Consider the following 26,961-nt stretch of genomic DNA (forward strand, 5'->3'; position numbering starts at 1 on the left):
GCATTTGATGTTTTAGTTGTTCGGCACGTTACTTGTTGACCCGGTGTACGAAAACTAAAAAAAATATGTTCACTCACATTTTATTCTATATGCTAATGGTCTGTTCATATCAAAACTATCATTCTAAAATATGATATTGAAGATACGAGAATTCTTACATTTTTAAAACATATATGTAAATATTTTTTTAACTCATGCTAGAAATTTTAATTATTTTGCTGTAAATATTCTCGTATCTTAATTTCTGCTATGACTTTTGTCTACCCACTAAATCTGTCACCTGCTTCTTCCATATCTGTGTATGTTTTTATACTGCTAAGTTTTTTATGTAAATGCTAATTTCAGTTTATGTATGTGAAACAGCCGATATTTCAGAATAAATCACTTCAACAAAATTGTAATAGACAATTTAAAATTATTTTATTTTTGTGTCAGTTCTTTAATATCGGCTGTATTGTAGATTTTTATAAATTTTTGTATAGAATATAAAATTTTGTATATATGTGATACACTTGCTAAAATTTTAATTATGTAAGTATAATGCAAAAGTTTGATAATTTAGAACTATTGCTTAAAATCTTCAGTTTAGAACTTTTTGTACGAAAACTGCGTCTGAATGCATGTCACATTGCCGTCAATAATTTTTCTTTAGGATATCAATAACTACGAAAAAATACTTACTTAATTTTGAAATACTAATTTTATATAGGGTTTTTATAAATTACGTGTGAGTTCGATACTTGACCAAAGTGCGATATTTTTTAATTATTTTATGTAGTTTAGTTGTTCGATGCCAAGAATCACTATAAGTAAAATTTTATTTCATTTTCAATGAACACATTTTAACAAATACTTCCTACTCATACATGTTTTGTGACTTGGCTCCTTTCCACAGAGGATAAAAAAGGAGGCGTCGACAGGAGCTCTACTGTCATTGCTAAAGATCCCGAAGGTAATATTAAATCAAACTCACAAACACAATTTAATTAAAATTAAAAATGTTGATTGAAAATCGCTAATGAATCATTATGCAAATTATCATCACTTACGTTCGACGAATATTAAAAATTAAGACACTGGCTTTTTTCAACAAAAATCGCATTAATCTGTGGATGCTGATCATAGTACCGTTTATAGTTTTTTCTGTGTTTTTCTTGTAAATATCACAATTGCGTGGATTTTAGTTTTGGGTTTACCTAACGCCTATATCACCGCTTGACACTAAAAAAATCGTTGCGATTCGTACTGAACTGTGATTTTTTGTGGAAAATGACCAAAATCCGATCTGCAAGTGTAAAAATATTTTATTTATATAATTTTCGTTTTCTTTAATTTTCAATGTCTAATCTACTTTTAACAACACCATTATCATCGTCTAAAACACAATTTAATTAAATCAAAATATTACTTAAAATCTCAAATTTAATAACTGCTCTATCGAAAAAAGTATTAGTAGATACTAATAAAAAATTTTGGGGGCCAATTCTCTGATAAAATGGATAGTAACATAACGTTGTTATGGCAACGCTATGTTACGGTTCTTTCTTCATATAAATTGGTGGTAAAAACTGTCAAAATGATATGTATTTGCTGTGCAGTCAGGTGTTTTAGATATAAAACCTAACCTAGAAATTGCACAAACATAAAGAAATGTTATCATATTTGCATCGTTTTTATGTGTTTTTGTAACACATACGTAAAGTTAGGTTTTATGTGTAAATCGCCTGATCGCCAGCAAATACATAGCATTTTGACAGTTTTTACTACCAATTTATATGAAAAAAGGAGCGTTGTTATGTTACGGTCTATTTTATCGGAGAATGGGCCCCCTAATATAATAGTCCCATTAAAAGAAATTTTTTTGTCAATTATGATTTTTCTTGTATTTTTGGTCACGTCCACAAAAAATATTACACAGACTAGTGTCATTAAGGCTTCTCGCACACCAAGATACATCGTCTTCAACATTAAAACGAAAAAAACAGCACAAATCACCTGATTTTTTTCTGGAATCAGTGTGTTGAGGCTTATATTTTCTCTGACAACATTTAATAATGAAACTGCACCGTGTTTTACGTAAAATTTTGTGTGATTTAATGACACAATGTACTATACCAATGGTATGTTTGAAATAAGTGACTTAATTTTGTTTACTACTAATACTTCTAATTTATTTATACTATTCGCTTGTTTTCTTTTGCATAACTTTAATTCCTTCTACTAATAGTTTTAAATGAATTTTCGAACTTTCCTGCAAATTTCGCTAATAACAGTTGAATTAAAATATGGCAGTAGTTTTTATTGAATTGTTAGGAAAATAATTTCTTATTTGGACAAATGACAAATCAACGAAATCCGTGTTCATGGAGGCTGCAATTCAAAAAACTAACTCTTTGCTCATCTTGCGAGGTGTTATTTTGGTTTGCAGTAACTAATAACTTTAGAAGCACCAATCAACTTGAAAGTGATACATTTGTATCTTCTTTACTCTGAATCTTATAGGCAATTCAAAATTTTACCGAACAAACATTTTTTGCTTACATTTCTTGCTATAACAAGTCTTAAAACATGATTAAAAATACAATTAAAACCTGTATCTGAAAACAACGAAATTATTTTTCGAACAACCTAATATAAACTTTTCTCCAGTACCAAAAAAGTGATAACTTAAGTTTTTACATTAATTATTTTAGATCATAATTTTTACATTTAGTTACAACATTTATAACTAGTTTTTTTACTCCATATTTAATTCCAGTCATAATTCACGTTTATTTATGACTAGAAAGAAAACGTCGTTCATATCTTAACAAATATCCGTGTCGTGAACGAAACTGAAAAATTACCTGAAATGTTTCGTTGTATTGTTATAACATTTAATCAGGTAGAAGGTTTTAATATTCTCTGCAAGTTACACATTATGCATGACTTTTATTAATTTTTTTGTCAACAGCACACTATTTTCTCTACTTTACACACTTTTGTTGCAATTTTTATTCCAAATGTTTGACTTTGGTTTGTTGAATGAGTGAATCCACAAGGTTTGTATAAGTGACTTACTTCAACTACAGAAAGTCTTTTATAAAAATGATATCTAATATTAGGTGCACATATGTATATATAAATTAACAATATACATTCGTATTAACTTAAAACTTGTACATAAATTAATATATACATATACATACACACATACAAATATATATATATATATATATATATATATTATTTATACTAGTATGAAGAAAATTGTTTTCTGTTATTTTACAACATGGTCTTACATTTATGTTAGATCAATTTTCGGAGATGTTTTGACGATTTCTTACATATTCTATCAATTATTAATAATTAACAAACGCAAGTACATAACTTATTTTTTTATTTAGCGTTTTTTACATTTGATCTGATTTTATATTATTATATGAAATAATTAAAAGTATTAATCAGCAACGTTAGTAACGGTTTAAACCTAATTTAATCTAACATAAATTCAGAGGAGAGATGACCAAATGGATATCTGCTTAAATTTTCATTTTATTCATACATATGTATCTAATGTATTCATACATATGTATCTAATCTAATGTATATGAGTATTATATAGGAAAGAAATACGGACAAAATGGTATATCTGGTCACAATGTCACAGCCCTATTTAAAAATTTGCTAGTTTTAGTTACGTTTACGCAACTGTAATACATTGATAAATCCATAGTCATAACCCTGTCAGATGTTGAGCGTCATTGTCATAGTCTTGTCGCCATAATCAACCTAAACGGGCGTCTCACTTTGTCATGTATTTTAGGACTTACACATTGTTATTTGTAATCAAATAACAATCATTATTCTATTATCATTAATGAATTTTTGCCCCAGTACTAGTGAAATGTGGAATTTGGAATAATTATCCATTTTTGTACAGTTTCGGACAAAATGACATAGTACTATTTCGTAAGAACTACAGGTTAGTTTATTCGAAGCCAAGAAAACGGAAAATTGATACTTGTAAAATATGATTGACTTTTATATTCAATAGTAACTACTTGTAAAAACAGGCTAAAGGATCCAAAGGCCCATTTTCGCGTTCTAAGGCCGGCGAAGGTTGGTTACGATGTATGACTTGTTCTCTTTGAACTCATGCTTCAAATGCTGATATCCAAAAGAAGACCAAACGATTTATTTGTGAACTGTTTTTTTTAAATAGGTACAGTAAAAGTCCTTTAGTCCGGCTTGCTCGGGACTGACCCCTGTGTCGGATTATCGAAAAATCCAGACTATAATTATAAAAACAGTTAGATTAATAATTAAACTACAAAATCAGTAGAAAATACAAACAACAAAGCTTATTTTACATTTATTAGAATATATATATATATATATATATACATATATATATATTTAAAATATTTTCAAATTTAACAAAATAATTCTTAATTTTTACAAAAAACAAAAATGTGATGATTTCTAGTTTTTGACTATCTTTCTACTAGCCTGACTATTGGGCATTCCGGACTGTAGGGTGCCGGACTAAAGGACTTCTACTGTATCTCAGTATGCCCTTAACTTATACAAAATGGTTTTTGTAATTAGTTGCATTTTACCTTAATTAATATGTTATTATAGTTTCCACGTAATTAAAAAGACTATGCTACTGGTAGTCTTTTTTTTTTTAATTTTTTTATTTTATTTTCAATAGCAATCAGAATACATGACAATTCTATGAGCTATTTGGCTTATGTCATTCACTCGCACACATACACACACACTTTCAAACACAGATATAAATTTATCTAATACATATTATATTGATAGTTAGAAAATCACTTCAATAAGTGATTCCATATAGTCCTCCATATTACCTTTGGGTAGCTTCTTTTCAGTCTTCTTGAAGTCGGTAGTTAATGAATCTAAAATGAGTAAAGATTATATTATTAAAAAAACAAAACACTATGTCATTTTGTCCAAACCTCCCATATTACAAAGTATAAATGCATAACTCGTAATGCGCAATTCTGCATAATATTTTTTACCGAGCGTCAGTAATTTAATTCCGGAGACATGATGCATAGTTTATTTACTACGACATAATTATGCGTAACTATTGCTCATAGTAATAATTATGCGTAATAATTTCTCATAGTAATAATTTAGTTATTTACTTAACTCTTATATTTTTTTGTTCCCTTGGATATTCCTGAACATTTATGTCCTTTTCATGGAACTTCGCATCAAATATGAACCCTGCTGTCGCTGTCCTTCCGGCTATAAACAATATAAAAACGTATATATATTTTACTAACACATGAAATAAAATTCTGAACCGTGACTCGGAATACATGTAGGGTAGGGCGGGGCTAGTTGAGCAAATTTTCACTTAAACGGATGTAGCTCCTCAATGAAAAGTTTCAATAAATTGCTATACGATAATAATAATACTATTTTTTTTTATAATATGTAAAATTTAAAAACTACAGCTCTTTAAATGCAAAAAGTCAAGTATGCTCAATGTACCCCATAGGTGGGGAAAGTTGAGCACTAAGAAATTATAATGAAATTATAGGTTTAATGTCGATTAGTGATGAATTAAAATAAGTTTTTAATAACCAGTTCTATATTAATAGTATTTATTGACAGAGAAAACAAATCTTATAGTAATTTTCTTTGAATAATTAACCAAAAGTAGAATCAACAAAACAATATCGTATCTTAGGAATTATTTTACCATTATGTTCAGTATTTTTGTTTAAAATCATTATTTCTTTATGTTATTACTCATAGACTTAGCTTAAATCTTAAAAATAATAATTAATTTCTGGAAGTTGATGGTAATTGTCTTAGTGACAGAACAAGTTTAGCAACTATGCTCAACTAACCCCAACTCGGAATTTCAAAATGAAAGTGAGTTTATAAGAAAAACGTGAGAATTATACCCAGAATCTCTGTGCATATTAAATGTACTATAATTATATGAAAGAATAACATTTACCTGATTAAAAATAAATAACATTTGACTAAACCAGACGAAAACTCGTGATGAATGACTTTTTTACTTTTTGGTCTCAAAATAAACAAAACGCCCGTGAGCCTCACTCATTTGTCCAGCGGCCACTAGCGATCGCGGGATGTTTATTTTTTCCAAATCTCTATCTTTCCGCCATATAATGCCTAAACGGACGGTGAATAGTTTTCGAGATATTTCGATTGCCCAACTTTCCCCTATGCTCAACTAGCCCCGCCCTACCCTATGTGCTTTTCCGACCGGCCTCGTCTCCTAACAATATCAGCTTTAGTATTGAATATCGTGTCTGTACCAGTGGTTGGCAACCGTCCCTCCGGCGCGGCCGTCGTCCCCTCCAGCAGCGCGGGCGGAACATGTTTCGGTGCTGCCGTAGCAGCCTTGGCCGCCGTACAGACGCCGACCGCGGCCGTGCCCGCGGCGCCCGCTGCGATATCGTTAGGCGATGCCTTGGTGCGAGGTCTTCAAGGTACCCCCGAGTCGAAATACGACACAATAGCGCGGCGCGCTTTTGTCCGTTTTGAGTGTGCTGCTTTGAGAATAATTGATAATAATAATAGATGCAATTTTTGGATTTAAAATTGAACTGCATATGAGAAGTAATTTAGATGGAAAATGGGAAACTTGCATATGGTTTTTTGGTGGAACATGAAGAGGGTATTCTGGTCTAGAGGGATGAACTTTATGCGATTTTTGAAAGGCTGTAAATAAGGGTAAATTATGTTTTTACTATACTTACTATGATTTTAATTAATGTTTTGAGAATTTAGAAAAAAAAATAGCCATGAAGTTTTAATTCATGAAGTGAGAAATCTCAACAAGTTGGCACCGGAGCAAACCCATCCGAATAATCTGAAGCAAAAAATTACAATATTTTTTACAATTTTAATTTCTGTTTGGAGAATTTAAAAGAAATATAAAAATTAAAAATGCTCATAAAGTTTCTAATTCATGAAGTGAGAGATCTCAACCAATTGGCACCGGAGCACACGCATGATATCAGCCGTCCAAATAATCTGAAAAAAATATATACAAAGATATTATTAACACGTTCGTGGACATGGATTCGTGGATTTTCATTGTGATGCAGAATGACTTGAATGCCATAGTATTCAAAATTATTTTGAATTTAATTTCATATAACGTTTCGTTTTTGTGATTATTATACCGGTAATAACATTATATTGGTAATGACTAACGGATTCTTTGGGTATTTTCGTATCATCTTATTTTCTCCCATAGCCACTAATTAACTTGGGTAAGCAAATTGCGTAAAATAGAAGCGAAATACCTTGACGTGGATGCGATGGCATTCATCGTATAAGACGGTTGAAACATGATAACATGACTACCCTTATAAATAGTGTTTAATCGATCTAGTAGAAATTTAGAAATCGTGGGTGTCGTGTCAAAAAAAAAACAGTTTCGAAAAAAAACGCGTTTAAAGTTTCGCAGTGGAAAAAAGTATAGGAGAATTATCGTGGTCAATCAGCTATATCTCTGAAAATAATTTGAATTTTGAAAAATTCTCTTGTACAAATATTCTTGAATAGTTAAACTGTGAACACAACATTGATTTTTGAAAAAATTTAGACCAGAATACCCCTTTAACTAACGAGCGTTATTTTTACCGGATCTGGTCTCGTAAACCTAAACATTATGCGAGACGGCAAACGTTCGAAAGATTTGAGTCTTCACTAAAAAAAAAGAACTACACCACTTCTAAATATCTTCAGAAAGCCAGACATTTTCTTACAGTTTCATTTGCTTTTGCACCAAATAAAGATTATCAGAAAGACTAGTTTAATGAGCTTTAAATAACTGTTTAGATATACTTTTTTTTCTCAGATATTATAAGTTTTTTGACAATGTTGCATTTGAATAGGTGCTGAACATATGATTTCTTTCAACAGATACGTAAAGATTTATCAGGAAAAACTATCGCTTTCTTATAATATATTTATTTATTATATTTTATTTATTATTAGTTCCTAAAACGGTTTGCAAGTTTCTCGTTTCTAATAAAATTTTATTTGACTAACAGCAGTATATCGAAATCTAAATATCTGACCCAAACTGCAGCCACCAGTTTTGCCAGTGCAGGGCGTGTATTTTGATTTTTACAAAAATTTTAGATGAAAATTTGTGTTCATACTAAATATATAACCATAAATGTACTAATGTTCAATTGTATATATGGCGTTTATTTGATAAGGAGTTTTGAATAAAAGAAATTCTAGTAAAGGGCTCTTGCAGAGTAGCTAAACCAGTCCTCATTAATTTGCAAAATCTAGTACTATATATACGTATTTTTTTACGAGTGAAAAAAATATTATACGGAAAAAAATAGTTTTGTGTGTAATATATGTTTTGTGTGTGTGGGACAAAGGCGTCACCAAAAGCGCACCTCCTTGGATTGACGTGAGATTTTGTGTCAAAATTGTTCTGTCCTTTATTTATTTGTGTCGCTGTCCGTGTTGATTTGACGTTTTGTTTTGATTTGATTTGATTTTTTTATGTCGATTTGATTTTTATTACTTTTTAGCTATGGAAAGCGCTATTAACGCGCAATCGTTTATCAATTTTAGCTCAATTTGTCATGGAACAGTAGTTCACTTATAGAGAAACATTCAATTTGGGAGTCAATGGTTATAAATTACTATACAAATCAACATTCATCAAAAACATAGTCGTGGTAATATATTTAGATTATTGTCCATAGTTATAAATTTTGTTCCGAAAAGAAATGTATTTCCAAATATAATAGAAGGTGAAAGAAATCAACTTTTCAAGTCAACTTTTGTTGTTTCAACTAATCAACTCTTTTAATTTACATACAAAATGTATTACTTGCAATGAATTTTTGAATTTTATACTATTCAGGGTAATAAAACTGTCAACTCAATGCTTTCTCACAATTCAGTGAAAAATGCAAAATATTGAAATTATCTTCATAATAATTTACTAGTGATTTTTATCACTCGTCCAGAAGTTTGTCTAGTTATTAGGTTGAAAACTAAGTAATTGCGGTAAGTAATCAGACAATTTTTTGTGGAACTAAATAACTTTATTCTGTAATGTATTGTCCATATTGATCAATGAATTTTTGTCATCTTTCAAGCAGCGTCATCAATTCGCTAATTGATACGCTAAGGTACAATTTGACAACATCATATTGTTTACCATTCAAGGAGTTTTGTAAAGATCGTAGCAAAAAGTTAGAAGGTGCAAGTTGAGGACTGTATGGTTTCGACCAATTTTCAATAATTTTTGCCTAGAGTTCAAAGATATGTGATGCCAATAATGGTATAAATTGCCGTTTTCATTTGCCAGTTCAGGCCACTTTTTTCAACCGCATTGTTTATTTTCCTTAATTGTTTAATGTATATATCAGAATTGATTGGCAATAACAGTCAAAAGTAGACAATTCCTTTAGAGTCGACTTCGACGATGACCATAGCGTTTTTCATCTTGGAGTGAAAAATCAACAGAACGAAATTTGGCAAACCCATTTTGACACTGCCGGTTTTTTTAAGGCTTCATCACCATAAACAGCTCTTAACTTTTTGTGAGCTTAAGATGCCTCTTTTCCTTTGCAGAAATGAATAAGCAAAGTATGATAAAAATTTCCGATTTGATTTTCCATCTTTCAACAAACGCCAAACGAAAACTACGCAATTGCTCAAAAAACTCTTCTTTACTAATGAACATCTAAATTGTCTACTATCCATTAACAAAAGGTATTTTACCTTTGGAATACACCAGCCTAAAAATTCAATTGAAACCATCTAAACTGAAAATCGCACTTACCTAGTTTCCAATCTAATATACCAGATTTTTTTTTATTATTAGCCGAATTATTCGTTATACGATATGCTAGTTAAGCAAAGCAAAATGAGTGAACATTACCTTTACCTTAATAGAATGCCTTACCACGGAATATATTTATAGTAGTTTTAATAATGAAGCGGTTTCTCTATAAATAGGAGTGTCACAATAGAATCCAGAAATAAATTGAAAACCATATATTTTAGTGCAATGCCGACTCGTAGCCAGTAGTGGGCTGTTTCTTCTAATAAAATTCAACCCACGGGTATCAAAGACATAATATAATAAACGTAGGATAATCCGACTTTTCTATACAGACTGTGCAGAAGCGTTTTCATACTTGTGTTCTTATAATTGTCGACATTAAAATGTTTTTAACGATTTTTTTATATTCAACATGAAATGCTTTCTGCGTTCAACAAATACACATACACATCTCTACATATTCTGTATATTAATAATATTTTATGGAGCAAGTCAACGTGAATAAGTAATGAAAATACGCCTTTTTAACTTTATTGCGTAATAAAATAATATCTATATTAATATATTATCATTTTTAGTCTGTCATTTTATTCTACTCGTTATTTTAGTAACGTTATTTAATTTGAGTTGAGTTGAGTTCATATATATGCTATTAGGGCGGGTCAATTTAAAGGTCACTTAGGCACATACGATTATCAGATACTTTTCAAATTTTAACCCTTATTTTTGGGTCAATGCACGGGACATCAGAACTCATTTTAGAGGTATGATTTATTTAGCAAAGTATCTTATTTTAATCTCTCTCAAAATCATGTGTCTAAGCGACTTTTTTGACCCGTACAAATCGACCCGCCCTGACATATAATTTTATTTGACTGAAGTAAGAGCTTACTTTTTTTAAAAAAAATTATCTTCCCGTAGGATAATTTATAGTAATCGCAAGAAAAACGAAAATGAAAAGTTCTGCTTATCTTCACGTTTCAAATGTTTCTAACCATTTTGACATATCTTAATATTAGACTAAATGAATGCATGTGGGTATGTATATATAGGTATGTATGTGCGGATACGAGTTTTTGTCGACGATTTCGAGAGCACGGATCAACCGATTTGAATGATTCAAAAAAACACTCGATTCCTATTGAAAAGGAAGCCTGCTGATTAGTTTTTCGTCAAAGCAGGTCCTGCCGTTTCGAAGATACAAGGAAAAAAGTGCCAAAAATGGCAATTAACTTTTTGAGAATTGTTGATGATTTAAAAAAAACATTTTACTTGTATTGACGAATTTAAATTTGATCGATTAAATTTTTAGAAAAGCAAACCCAGCGGTTTTGAAGATCCAGAAAAATGGTACTAAATGCCATTTGGCGGTCAAAACTGATCATTAGACATATGCACGTCAAATGATCAGATATTTTATACAGGTTTTAAAAATAAATACGGTAGTTTCCTAAGTTAAAATAATTCAATAGCAGAAAATTAGCAATCATTCATATCATTATATTTATATTTTTTATATTGTTTTTTAGTAGCAACTTATTTTGTGTTTATTATTTGGCCGACTTGGTAAACGAGTGTAATTTTACCACCTTACTTAGGCTGGGTATTTTACAACCCTATGGCGGTAAATGGATTTGATTATATATAAATAGAATAAGTATGCCGAGTTAAATAATTCAGACTGAATTTATATTAAGTCATTAATCTTGTGTGTGTCTGGTGTGGCGATTTCGTTGCGGATAATAATCAATGGGCATGTGGTGTACGAAAAGTTTCTGCCGCCTGTAATTCCAACTGGCGAAAAAATGACTGATTGATATTGAGTGTTGTTTCAGTTGTTTTTATTTTAATACATCGTTTATACAACATGTTGAATTCAAGTGGATATCTCGATTTTTAGTGGAAGACTAGAAACTTACAAGGAGAACCTGCGAGTTGCTCGTCTGGGATTTTGATGAAACTTAGCACAATGGTAGATTGTATTTATCTAACATGATCGGCGTAAAATATTACAGGGCTATGGAAAGCGGTTTTATTATAAAAAAGAGTGTGCGTAAGGATCACACGCGATTGAAGTAAAACTTATTTGCTACTATACAAAGTAGCAAATTTAAGTAAAAATAAATACATCATATAACAATTTTGATTAATGCTCATTAGTAATATGGTAACACTCGTGATGCACATCATTTTTAGTGTCAACCATTATACACATTTATATAATAATAAAATATAAATTTTATATTTATAATAGCATTAAAATCATGTATAATGTTTAAAAACAATAATGTAATTAAAGTCATACTTCAAATATGACATGATCGGTTTGTCATTGTAATAAGCATTTAGAAATGAACCTTCATTAGAGAAACGAAGTAATTGCTGATTAATAAATTCTATAATATCCGTTCACACAGTGGATTATGTTAAACGACGCCTAAAGAAATATTGTTTTTGCAACTTCACTCATCATGTAATTGTGTTCGAATAACTTCATGTAATTAAAATTAACATACATTCATTGACAGCTTGTATTTCTTTTAATTTTTTCGCTGGCGATATAATCTCATTCTTTGAACAACTGTAATATCTGTCTTGCCTAAAAAATATTTTCCATTTTAATAATTTCAAAGATTTATAGAAACTACGAATAATATAGAAATAATTTCTAATCAAGAAACTTACGTTTAATTGTTTAATTAATTTTTAACTTCCCGTAGGGTAAGTTATAGTAATCGCAAAAAAATCGAAAATGAAAATTTTTATATATCTTTACGTTTCAGAGGTTTCTGAACATTTTGGCATACCTTAGAAAAAATGGATGTATGTGTGTGTGGGTGTGTGTGTGTGTGTATGTGTGTGTGTGTGTGTGTGTATGTATGTATGTATGTGTGTGTATGTATGTGCGGATACAAATTTTCGTCGACGATTTCGGGAACACGGATCAACCGATTTGAATAAATCAAAAAACATTCGATTTGTATTGATAAGGAGACGTGCTGATTAGTTTTTGGCGAAGGCAGGTCTAGCCGTTCCGGAGATACGGGGCAAAAAGTGCCGAAAACGGTAACTCAGGTTTTAAGAGAACGGAGCGTCCGATTTTAATAATTCAAAAAACATTTTACTTGTATTGACAAGATAAAGAATTGATCAAATTTTCATAAAGGCAGGTCTAGCGGTTTCGGAGATCTAACAAAAAAAGTAAAAAAAATGCCATTTGGCGGTCAAAAATGATCATTAGACATATGCACATCAAATTTTCAGATATTTTATAGAGATTTTAATAATAAGTTTAAATTTTGTTTATTTTTCTATGGGTTCCGTACCAATGTTTACCCGTTCGACAGCGACGCCGCGCTTACGCGCTTTATATTTTGTCTCTATGCAGTTAAAGCAGTACGATTGCTTTGAAAAACAAGTTCAGATCTTCCAAAATATGTCAAAATAAAGAAAACATTTTTTTTCGAAAAAAAAAAATTAAACAAATTTTTTTTTTTTAAAACAATTAAAAAAAAAATTTTTTTTTTTCAAAAAAAAGTAATTTTTTGTCCAATTTATAGTTTCTCAAAAATCTTATTCTTTCGAAGTAAATTTTTTTCAAAAATGTTAATCGTTTTTAAAAAAAATAATAATTTTTGGTACGGGAAGTTCCAGCAATTTGCCTTAAGGCACGATGCCCTAATTGCCTTAAGACAGAATTCCACTTACAGCTAGTTTTATTATTAATTTCATTCGTTTATTATTTTCAAGGAACAGAGTAAAATATTCTTCTGATTCAGGCATTTTTCATTAAATCAAGATTTGTACTACGATGTAACTTTAAAATGTTTATTTATCTATGCCGATTTTCTTGTTGATATCGGTAGGCATACAACGTTAATTTTGGTACGCATACAACGACAGATCTCTATTCACATACGCGACGACTAATCATAATCGACCCGTATAGAAATGATATCATCGAGAGCGAATGACGAATCATTGGCACTCGACTATGCCGTAACGTTGCATTTGTACGGATTTACACCCTAGTCGCGCCTAAAAAAGTTTTACTTCAAAAATATAGTGTGTAGTTTAGCAGTGCTATACAGAATTTTATCGCAAGCTATATGTATATTACGCGCTGCTAAAATGCAAACTGTAATTAATCTTTATAGTTGATACCGCTTTTCCTAGGCCTCTAATATTTTACATCGATCAGTTTGGGTATAAAATCAACCATTATGCCTAGTTTCATCAAAATACTATGCGAGAAATGCACGAGTTTTCCTCGGTAGTCAAAACGTGTTGAAATATATATACATGATATAGGTATGAAGTTAATGAAGCCAACGAAATTTTTGTAAGAATATATAATTAGGCCAATCTTATTATGCTAGTTAAAACGTCTATTTACACATAAAATTATTATTTGAACTTCTCAATACAACATTTATGTCTATAAAATTATTTTATATTTTATTAAGAGTGCATGTAATATAAAATATTAAATAACGTACATGATTAGCATCCTTCACGCACTGAATTTTTCGAATTATTTATAAATATGACGATTTGTCAGCTCGGGTACTGAACAGCTAAGTGACTTAATTTTTAATATTAAATGGATTAAGAAACTTAAGAGAGTAGATCATCAAATTATCAATATAATTAAAATATTTTACATGAGATAAAATATGCAAGATTATTTGACTACTTGTAAGTTTCTTGCCGTATGAAATCGTTGGCTTATTATATGTGTGTACATAATATATATGTATATATATATATATATATATATATATATATATATTATTCTCTGAAAGGGTCGTGACCTTTTCACAGAATGACACGAAGCACAAATCTTAAGTCAAATCGATATTTCATGAAAATAGCGGTTGTGCATCACAAGCTCTCAACATTTTGGAACATTTTTTGTATTGCAAAAATAAAAATAATTACTTACTGAATTGTATTAATTTGCATGTATTAAATATAAAAAATAATAATAGTTTAGAAAAAAATTTTATAAAGTACATATTATTAGTTTGAGAGTGTTCATGTGATGCAGAACCATCTTTTTGAAGTAAAGGAAAAATTCTAAATAATACTCTTTGAACTTTTTTTTTTATTTTGTTTTTTTTAGTACTCATCTTGTACTTTGATTTTATTTGAAATTAAATATTTATAGTTTTTTATTTTAAATTTACGAATATAACAAATAACAGTTCATCATGTTTTTTAGTTTGCATAGAAAGACAATAGAGACAATCATTGAGCACAAACTAAAATAGTATCAAATTCTTTTTAGCTTATAATATTTTTACATTAATTATCAAAAATAAGTTTTTATAAAGCGTTTAAAAATTTGTGAGTAGTATTAGTATTTTACATAAATTATTTCATGATTTTTTTTAATTTACAATTACAAAAGTACAATTAAGAAGTTAATTTTACATTATGATTAATTTTTTTGTGCTACAAATCGCAAACGTAGTTACAATCATAGAAATTATTATCATTTAAATCATTTGAAATTATTATTTTTTACTCAAGATTTAACACATATACAATTTATTCTTATTACTAATTAAAAATTATCATTTGTTTTCTATAAATTTATTGATTTAAAAATACTATTGATTTAAATGAGACAGAATAACATTTAATTTAAATTTTTAGATTTTTTTTTTTGAGGAACTTCTAATTATGTTTGGATTTTAATTTTAATCCTTAAATTATTATTTTTACTCAAGATTTAACATATATGCAAATTATTCTTATCGCAAATTAAAAATTATCATTTTTTTCCTATAAATTTATTGATTTAAAAATACGGATGTGATAGAATAACATTTAATTCAAAATTTTTATATTTTTTTATCAGATGTTTTATTTTTATGTGGAACTACTTATTATGTTTGGATTTTAATTTTAATATAATTTGAATACTTAAATTATTATTTCTCACTCAAGATTTAACATATAAACTAATTATTCTTATTATAAATTAAAAATGATTATTTGTTTTCTATAAATTTATTGATTTAAAAGTACGGATTTAACAGAATAACATTTAACTCAACATTTTTAGATTTTTTTTTATCAGATGTTTTATTTTCATGAGGAACTACTAATTATGTTGGGATTTTAATTTTATTCTAATTTTAATCCTTAAATTATTATTTTTCACTCAAGATTTAACATATGTACAAATTATTTTTATTACAAATTTAAAATTATTTGTTTTCTATAAATTTATTGATTCAAAAATACGAATATGACCAAATAACATTTAATTTAAAATTTTTAGATTTCTTTTTTTTATCAGATGTTTTATTTTTATGAGGATCTAATTATGTTTGGATCTTAATTTTAATTCTTTTAATTATGGAAGATAATAGACTTTCTGAAAAAATGAGTCAATTTCCAATTGTCTCCAAATGTTATTTTTAATTTAAAAATTCGCTACATGTATTTTGCGTTTGTAGAATTAAGGATTGTGTGCCCGAGCAAGACTTGTTCCCAACTGTCTACTAATTCTCAGTGCTCAGGTAACGCAAGGATGCTAGAATTTCGCAATAAACCACATTATCGTCAATTGGAAGATTGAAAAATTAATAAAAAATTGAAAAATTGCACTTGCTTGTCATATAATTTATGGTTTCGTGAGGAAATACACGTGAAATTTGTATATGGGCGATCCTTTTAAAGTGGTGGCAGCGGGTAACCCAATTTTGTACTCCAAAAAAGAGCTCCTTGAACCAAAATAAATTTTAACCGAAATGGAAATAAATAATAATGTTTTTTCACATATTTTTTTAGAAACAAATGCTTCCACTTTAAATGAAACAATTTATTTTAAAAATTTTTGATAGTGATTCGATATATTTTAATGAATTGTACTTGCAATTGGCGCTAATATGGTTACAAACAAACTCACTAGATATATTTAAGTATATTATCGTATGTATGTATATATGTATATATGAGTGTATACATGTATGTGTGTATATGTATGTATGTATGTAGGCATGTATGCATAGATCATTAGTTTAGTTACACACATGCACAACAAATATTTTATCAAAAATAGCATTATTTGCATCACCTATATTAATACGTCAGATTATTGCATTGGGATTTTGGACTAGATAATTTTATTTTGTGTAAATAATTTTTTACACGTTTTTTTCTATTTTCTGCGCCGAGCCACTACACCAATGCATTTTTGAAAAGGTCGACAATATCACAATAATTTTTATGATGAAATTTGTATATAAACTAGCTGCTATTTTATGCATATGACTGATATGATTTGATTTAACCTGGTTAAATGTACCCATCATCCTCTGTTATTGTGGTCCATTCTATAAATATTAGATATGAATGTTTTGTAAATATTCCCCGGTAGAAATTATATGTCTGATGTTTATCTCGGACTGTTTTAATTGTACATTTTAATGTTACTAATTTTGATATATATTTTTTAAATGACGTCGTTGTGGTTAATCATAATATTTTATAATGGTTCTAAATTTGAGCAAATGATTTGTATTTAAATTAATATTATTCTATCTATCATTCGTAGATTTTTATCAATGGTCTTAGTTATTCAACGTTGTTTATTTGGCTTTTAATATTACTATTCGACGACTATAGTATACAGTATGTATGCAATAGGGATTTTATATATATCTAGCATATTTAAATAATTTTTGTCATTTTCAAAAAAGTATTTGATTACTTCAATAAATCAGTATTTTTTTAATTTTACTAAAAAAAAATAAAACATTAACATTTTATTTAAAAAAAAATTGTACGTATTCAAACGATTTTTGTTAGTTATTCAAAACCGTTTTTAAATGTAGTTATTAGTATTACGCCAATTCCATATTAATTTCTGATATTGTGAAAAAAATATATATTAACAAAAACGCAATATTGAAATTTAAATATTCGAATATAAAGTTTTATCTATTTAATTTGTGTGATCACATTTATTATTATTCCATAATTTTAATATATATTCGATCGAACGAAATATTTTTATTGAAACAAAATATTTTGTTGGGATTTATGAAACATGAACTGCTTAAATTAAATATTTCATATATACCAAATCCGAAAACACGATATGTTTCTATATTTACATTTATTTAATATATTATATTCAAATTTAATTGCATATAATTTTTAAATCATGGTTTTAAATTTAATTTTTTTTCATCATAAATGTTTGAAATTGGGTAGATTTTTCAAGCAGAAATTCTTCAAGAAAAAATTACTTGAAAATTTAAATTTGTGCATGTAACCGAAGAAAGTTTTCGCAGAAGTCTTACGAAGAAAATACAACTTGTAATTTGCAATTTATTTAAGTATTTATTAGTAATAAAAAGGTAATTTTAGTTTGAAATATTTGAATTCACAATTGTTTCTGCTTTTCTTCATAAGCAATTTGGAAACATTTTATTAAAATTAAGGATACTGAAATCAATGTGAATCATTCAAGAATTTAGGAACTAGATGTCATATCGTCGAAGTACTTGTATAAAGTGTTTGTTTTTTTATGAACCACTATAAAATATTTTAAAAACTCTTATTTTCCTTTACGGTTATTTAAATGAAATTGTCTAAACCATGACTAATTACTTAGTCTTACAATTAGTCTTTTTCAGTCTGAGAAAAACATTCACGATTAAAACATCATTCTAATAATGGTACTAAAAGGCTGACTAACCGTTCATTCATCCAAAACTGAACAAAGTGGTTGAGGTGGTGTAACTAACACGATAAGGCTATTTCAAATAGTTTATGAATAGATATTTGACTAACAATTTAGTACATGAAATTATTGGTTTTGTTTTGAGTTTGTCATTGATTTTCATTGAAATAAAATTTTTATGGTCTGAATTTATGATAATTTAATATCCCGCAGCTCGGCGCCAAGAAATTGTCAAAATGACGGAGCAACTGATCGAAGCTATTAACAACGGTGATTTCGACGCTTACACGTGAGTAATAGAATTATTAGAAATTATCATTTTTTATCACAAATATATTGGATATCTAATAAGTTTAATTTTGATTTTTAATCATAAAAAAAAAATAATTTGTAGAATATTTTAATAATTTTCATTTTAAAATATAGCAAAATCTGTGATCCTCATCTGACGGCATTCGAGCCTGAAGCGCTAGGCAATTTAGTTGAAGGAATGGACTTCCACAAATTCTATTTCGAGAACGGTAGGATATAAAAAGTTTATGCATTTGAATTAATTTATTTTTTAACATTGAGATATAATATGAGCTATATTTAACAAACATACACCTATAAGTAGGGCGGGGCACAAAGGTCCAATATGACTTTCAGTAATTATGCCTGAACCAAATGAACTATATCACAAAACATGAAACGTATCAAACAAACAACTATCGAACTATGTTCAGTAAAATTCCCTGTTAATTCCTAATTATAAAAAAGAGTGCGCGTATGGTTCAAACGCGATTGAAGTAAAATCTATTTGCTACTGTACAACATGGCATATAAGTAAAAATAAATACATCATATAACAATTTTGAATAATGCTTTTTAGTAATATGGTAACACTCGTGATGCACACATTTATAAGTGTCAACCATTATATACATTTATATGATGATAAATTATAAATTATATATTTATGATAGCATTGAAAATATGTATAATATTTAAAAACAATAATGTAATTGAAGTCACACTTTAAATATGACATGATCGGTTTGTCATTGTAATTAGCATTTAGGACTTGAACCTTCATTAGAGAAATAAAATAATTGCTGATTAATAACTTCTATAATATTCGTTCACACAGTGAAATATGTTAAACAACGCCGAAACAAATATTATTTTCGCAACTTCACTCATTATGTAATTGTGTTTGAAGAACTTCATGTAATTAAAATTAACATACATTCATTGACTGCTTGTATTTTTTTTACTTTTTCGCTGGCGATATAATCTCATTCTTTAAACAGCTGTGATATCTGTCTTGCCTAAAAAATATTTTTAATTTTAATAACTTCAAAGATTCGGTACAAATGTTTAATTTGTTTTATTATTTTCAAGGAACAGGGTAAAATACTTTTCTAATTTAGGTATTTTTCATTGAATCAAGATTTGTACTACGATGTAACTTTATAATGTTTATCTATGCCGATTTCCTTGTTTATATCGGCACGCATACAACGACAGATTTCTATGCACATACACGACGACTAATCACAATCTACCCGTATAGAAATGATATCATCGAGAGCGAATGACGAATCATTGGCACTCGACTCGGCCGTAATGCACTTCCGTTGCATTTGTACGGATTTACATCCTAGTCGCGCCTAAAGAAGTTTTACTTAAAAAAAAAAACATTTCTATAATTTGGAGTTAACTGAGAATCTGACTCAACATAGTTCGACAGTTGTTTGTGTGGTAAATGTTATGTGTTGCCATGAAATTTAAATTAAACCTTTGTGTCTCGCCCTGTCCTATTTGTAATATTTGGAACATGTTAAAAATTTAATTTATTAATTTGATAAAATGATTAGTCCTGGGCAAGAATTGTAAAGCTGTGAACACGACCATACTGAATCCGCATGTGCACCTCCTGGGCGACGACGCCGCTTGCATCGCCTATGTGCGACTGACGCAGTACATCGATAAGTACGTTATTTTATTTTATTGTTATTAAAAACAATACTTTACATTAAACATTTAATTGCGCATTTGTTTGTTTTCAGTTATATGTTCTAATCAAAGACCAAACATTAACGTACGTTTCTGTATTTTCATTTTTGTAATCAATATGAAAATAAGCTTTGTTATTGTAGAAAGTTGCAAGTTGGATAATGTTATTGATTGATAAGCTTTTTTGCTTCATTATAATATACATAAGATATTGAATCAATTGTTTATGAAGTACAAAAAAGATATGAACTACTTCCAGTGATGTAGCTCTTTGCAGCGATTATGGTAAAAATGAGTAAAAACAGAAGATACAGTTGAATTTTACTTATTAGTAGACTTGCAAATTATTTTTCTAATTCCTCCATTGTAAATTTGATCTAACAAGTTTTTTTGGACTTTTTGTATACTCATTGGCCGATTCTCTCGCACAACAGATCAATGTTATGGCAAGGCTGTGTTATGAAGAACTTTCCATACTAAATATTGACAAAAGCCATGTGGTTGCTTTGCAGTCAGGCGTTTTTCTCAGGCTATCATATAGAAAACCTAAACTAGAAACCGCACAAATGTCAAAAAAAAAAACGATCTTAGATAACTGGGTATTTCTGACCCAGCTTCATAACATACAAGTGACGTTGCAATTTATGTGTAAAACGCCTGACTGCACAGCAAATACATGACATTTGGACAGTATTCAGTATGATTCAGTAGCATAATGCATGCAAGTTGGAGCGTAATACGGCCTTGCCATAACATTGGTCGGCAGGTGTTGTACGGCAGAATAGTCTCATCACTCTTTCTGTTTTTTTATATATAAATATTTTCAATATTTTTAAAACGAATATTGTCCAGTTCATTCAAAGCTAACTTCTGCCAATATGAGCACAATATTGGTAATAATGCGCCCCCATCTGGCCACGATTCATTTCTACTGGTGTATTTCTAAATATGCTTGAGTATCTCATTCCTGGTGGAATGTTTGTCATGTTAGTTTAAAGCAAATTCATAATGTACCTAACATAAATAATCGAATTGTATAATGCCCAATCTAGTCAACTGGTTTCGTCAAACCTTAATATCGTTACAAAACAAAATACTAAAATTAGTAAACTCTTTTTTATTTAATTATGTATTATTATTCTCAATCCATGCCAACATGGATAATCCACAAAGACACAAGCGTACATACAATTCTAGAACAAATAACAATGGTTGCCATTAATTATAAAAACAGAATAGTCCATCCTAACCAATTGGCAAGCCAAGTCTGTCTATCTGGAAGGCCAGCCGACCAGGCTTAAAAGAAAAATACCTGAAGACCTAATATATAATTAACTATATACTTTCATTTTGCTATATTTTATTTATTTTTTTTCCTTTTGTTTTTAGTTTTTTATTATCATATTGTAATTAGCTTTTGTAGATACGCCACTGGGGGCATCTACTAATTTGTAATCTACTTCATTTTACCATATATTTGTCAGCATTCTCTGCTTAATGTATTAATATATACAAATTGCAGAATAAAATTGAATAAATTACAAAAAGCTGGTCAAATTAGCTTTAATTCCCTGGTAGAAATAAATTGTGGCCCAATATTGTTTTTCATGTCGGCTCTATATGGTTTATCAATATTGTCCTAACATTATATATACTGTTAACATTTTTTCATATAGAACATGGAATAATGGCAATGCAATATGGGCCCTATATGAGCCCAATATTGATAAATAATATTATACATTTTTATAAAGTTGTTATTATAAATTTGACAATAATACAATTAAAAATATATTGTTGAGTAAAATTACGCATGCAAAATTATTTCCTGTTATGGTTATTAATTTCAAGAGATTAGATAACATGACAAAAAATCTTTTTATTTGATCGTTCTGTACATTTTTTATAGTAACAACTAACTATCCTAATATAAGGAAAACGAAAAATGGTTGCCTCTCCTCTCTTCAGGCATGCGCAGTAGAAGCGTGATATTTTGATTGAGGTTCCTTTATAAAATGATTCAACGATTTATCATATTTTATATTATTTTTTCATTTTATTAATAATGTTTCTATTAATGTTTAGACAAGGGCAAGCGCACAGCCAACAGTCGGAAGAAACGCGAGTGTGGCATAAACGTGACAGTAAATGGCAGAACGTGCATTTTCACCGCAGCGGAACGGGATCCTCCGGAACGGGACAGTTTGACTATGCCCATAAGTAAACTCCGGTAAGACTCGAAAAAAATTACTTGACTCGAAATTAAATAATATCAAACATCATTGGTATTCTAAATAAAGATACCGAAGTCCTCTTTATAAAAATAAAGTTTTAAAAATACACTTATAGTCACATCTTGTAAATGTTGGCATCTAAGTAAGTGCGGATTTTTGTTAGAAAATCAAAGATATTGCTCTTTATGTTACGTAGTTATAGAATTTATTAAAACTCTCCTTCGATAATTCAGGTTGTTGGGTTATAATTTAACCCTTGTAGCTGTGGACTGTATTAAACACTGATTTGTTTGTATATTATGTATTTGTTGCAGTTCTAATTACAATCACTGATTTGTTACTAAGTTATAATGAAAGAAAATATATTTATTTTTATATGTTGTTAAGCGTACTTTACTTTTTGAAATGAACAACTAGTTCAATTAAAACACTCCGCTACCCCCTCTACCAGGGGTAGCAACCATTCCGTGTAAAGCTTAATGCCTTGAAGTTTGTCACCTTCATGGCCAATATAATAAAACGAAAAGACGTCCGAACATATATTTTTTCATGAAACTAAATATTTTGTATTTTATTGCCCATTTTTATAACTGACTTTTGTCAATTATCAGGCTTCATTATTATTCATCATTATTCTTTCTTTATAATACTTCTGGTTTTTATCAACAAAAAACTGAATCAGGTACAATTGGACACCATCATTAATGATCTTTTTAAAATTGAGGAAGTTTTGTAACGATCAAAACTAAAAGTAATCAGATTGGTATTAAGGCCAGGACTATATGGTAGATGTGGCAAAACATCCCAACCATGCCCCATATAATTTACCGAGTGGCTAAAAATATGTGATCAATAATGGAATCGGAACGTTGATTTTTTGATTTGCCAATTTATGCCGCTTTCTTCAATTGAATTTTATGTATGAATGTACACATCACAATTGATTGTTCAGTTTGTGATAACAGTTCAAAGTAAACAATTCTTTTTTAAACAACTGCTCTGCACGACCATAGAGTTTTTCATCTTATTAAAGATTAAAAAATCGCCAGATCAAATTTGGGCAAACCAATTTTGACACTTCCGTTTTTTTAAGGTTCTGTCGCCATGACCACCGCAGAACTTTTGTGAAATTCAGATGCCTTTTTATTTTTGCAAAAATCAAAAAGGAAAATTTGTCAAAAATTTTCGATTCGAATGTCCATCTTTCGATGAACAAGCGAAAAATACTATTTTTTATTTAACACATATATGACTGACATGGCCTTATATTAACTTTTTTTCTGGACAAGCTGTGTTTTGGCTGATAGGCCAAGGTTTCGAAACATACTGCAAATGTACGTTATGCGTCGGACATCTGTGATTGACGTGGCCTTCCACCAAAACTTGTATATCAGGCATATATATCTGACATAGCTCATGAAGAACTTTCTAGCGTCAGACCCATACGACTGTAATGGAGATTAACATATTAATAAAATGATATTTCATGATGAATTTAATATATATATTCGCAATTAATTATACTTTCTTTCTCTTTTTCAGCGAAACAAATGCTACTTCGAGCGCAGTCGCGGCTGTTCTCCACTAAAAGTGTATTAATAATAATTAAAAAATTCTAGTTTAATGATAAATATATAAAGATATTTTATCTCTTTGATAGGATGACCATACAAAAAATATTTATGAATTAACTTCGTACATAAAATATTCCAATGGAATTAGATTGAGATGAATGGATAGAGCAAAAATAGACGTCAGAACAGAAAATACACGAGTACGAAAAAGCTTAGTTAGTGTCTCTCTCTGAAGAGAATGTCACGCGCGTTTTTTATTCACTTTAGAATCTGAACGGAGATATCGAAACTGCATTACTAGTCCAAGAAATATAGCCAAAAATTTGTATTTATTTGTTTTATACATAGAGAATTTTTGATCACTGATCTTTGCCAATGACCCAGTTAACCAGGCGCAATTGTGATCGGGAACTCGATGTATTTTATATGTGAGTTAAGACTTTTTGAAATATATCATATAAAATAAAGGTCCAAAACGCTTATTTCTGTGGGCCGCGAGGTTAAAAGTGAGCAAACTGTAAGAGATTTAATACGTTACACGGAAATAACATATATCAAATTTTTAATTAATTGTAACGATGTATTAAATAAGCCATATTAACTCGTAGATGCAAAGACGTAGCTTTTATTTGCACGCGATCGAGATTCAAAGAAATATTATTTTATATTAGTATATTTTTATTTATCAAGTTTAATCAAATATGCCATAATGGATCAGCGTAATAAATTTTATAATATTTTTTCTTTTGTAACCAATATACAGTTAACTCTTTTGCTACGGCAGTGTTCTCCCTGATACTGCTGTACAGAAAAGCAAACCGCCCAGCTGTACATATTTCCATATTTTTCAATAATGATCAATAAAAATGTATTTCAAATTTAAAAATTGCACACCTAAAGAACTAAAAATTACAATAACATATTAGAATTCCCAATAACTCAACTTTGAGTGATAAATCTTAAAAAAAGGGTTGTCACACTGGATGTCGTCCAGTAATAATAGTTGTGTCCACTCGTACACAAGGTAGTCATGTGGATGTTGCCTAAAGGCAAAGCTGGTAGCAAAAGGGTTAGTACGCAAAGTACTCACAAGTTTTACTCATTTCATACTTAGATTTTATATGGCATCGCTTGATTAAATCGTTCATCATACATGTAATTGCTATACGTATACCCATAGTGCCATATATTACGGATTTTTTTTATAAAAACCAACACAGTTAAAAATTGATTATTAGTTTTGGCATGATTCTCATACATTTTCCCAGGAACGATAAAGTATTTGGACATTTAGATTTGCATAATTCAAAAAATGGACTTTTCAGTGGTTGAATATCGTCAGTTTCGTTTCACCGGAACCAGTATGCGCAATTAGTGACCATTCGTCTCTTAGATAGCTAAATGATTCGTATATTATATACATACACTTAACTATATTGATATATAATATATCAAAAGTATAAAAATTGACTTGTTATTTAAGGAGTCGTAGTTTTTTCTTAAAATATTAAAAAAAAATCCTATCATACATGCTCTCTTATTCATACTTATCTATCATATATAATAAAAATTAAAAGAATTTACGCCATTTTAATGAATTTGCATATAGATAATTATATATAAATATTTATAAAAAAAGAACTCTTTAATATACTGTCTTCAGATTTTTTAATGTGTTGCTGTATAAATAATTATTATAATTCGAATAGATATTATACAAAAATGTTTGCGATTTGACTCATTGTCGGTAGTGAGCCGGGAATAGTTCCATCGAGATTAAATTGTGATACAAACTCCATATATAATTTAAATTGCCATTAATTTGCAAGATCTTTTAACTAAAGTATGTTTTCATATCTTTAACTAGTGTTTGATAAAAGACATTACGGCAATGAATATTTATATCGAGTTTGTCATCACATAAATGCAAGAAAATCTAGTCAAAAATCGTGTAATGCAGCGTGTCGTATATGTGCATATTAACATATTTATATAAATACATGAATATTGCTAAGTTACAGATTCATAATTGTAGTATTGATAAGTGATGTTATTTTGAATTTTCAAAGTGTTTCTGTAGAAATTTGTATAAAGAGTGGTACAGATACAAAACGTATATGTTATTCTGAACAATCTAGTCATATATAAATATTATTTCCTCTCCTCCCGAGCCACATGTAGACGCTCTCATTAAAATAAAGCCTTAAGCGAACTCAAGTCATTCTGTGAATCGACTTGGAGTGTTCTTGGCCTAACCCAGAAAATTATAACATCCTTTTAAAATAGACAAATATATCTTTGAAATGTTTACTCGTAAAATATTTCAGGTCGAATCAATGTAGTTATCGAAACAAATGACTTATAGATCCGCTGCCAATGCGTTTTTATTTTATGCATATTTGGGATTAAAATGCCGCGGCTTTTTAATAATAAAACTTGAAAAATTGAATCATTTAATCACAGGGTGTTTTAGCCAAACTAAGCCGTAAGTGATCCTTTGTCGCGAATCAGACTTGCCTCTGATCCAGGTCGAAAAATTAGCATGAAAGCGATCAGAAGCATTTTGGCTATTGTAAAAAAAAAAAAACGTTTTGAGATTTTAACGTGTAATTGAAAATTATA

The 26,961-nt window shown here is 29.2% G+C and overlaps 1 protein-coding gene across 1 annotated transcript in view; it reads left to right on the top strand.

The window, feature by feature from the left end:
- LOC113376181 (calcium/calmodulin-dependent protein kinase type II alpha chain-like) overlaps positions 1-25,813 on the top strand; it is a 297,389-nt gene extending 271,576 nt beyond the window's left edge. The window contains exons 16-22 of the mRNA XM_026616099.1: positions 896-952; positions 16,300-16,362; positions 18,747-18,822; positions 18,960-19,054; positions 20,393-20,507; positions 22,617-22,761; positions 24,308-25,813. Coding sequence (XP_026471884.1) covers positions 896-952; positions 16,300-16,362; positions 18,747-18,822; positions 18,960-19,054; positions 20,393-20,507; positions 22,617-22,755 — 545 coding nt within the window. The 3' untranslated portion in view covers positions 22,756-22,761; positions 24,308-25,813. The remainder of the gene's footprint in view (positions 1-895; positions 953-16,299; positions 16,363-18,746; positions 18,823-18,959; positions 19,055-20,392; positions 20,508-22,616; positions 22,762-24,307) is intronic.
- Positions 25,814-26,961: the final 1,148 nt, after the last annotated feature.

Source organism: Ctenocephalides felis, unplaced genomic scaffold (assembly GCF_003426905.1).
Source record: "Ctenocephalides felis isolate EL2017-DRISC unplaced genomic scaffold, ASM342690v1 CF-g0.4_SCAFFOLD_01886, whole genome shotgun sequence".
Lineage (NCBI taxonomy): Eukaryota > Metazoa > Arthropoda > Insecta > Siphonaptera > Pulicidae > Ctenocephalides > Ctenocephalides felis.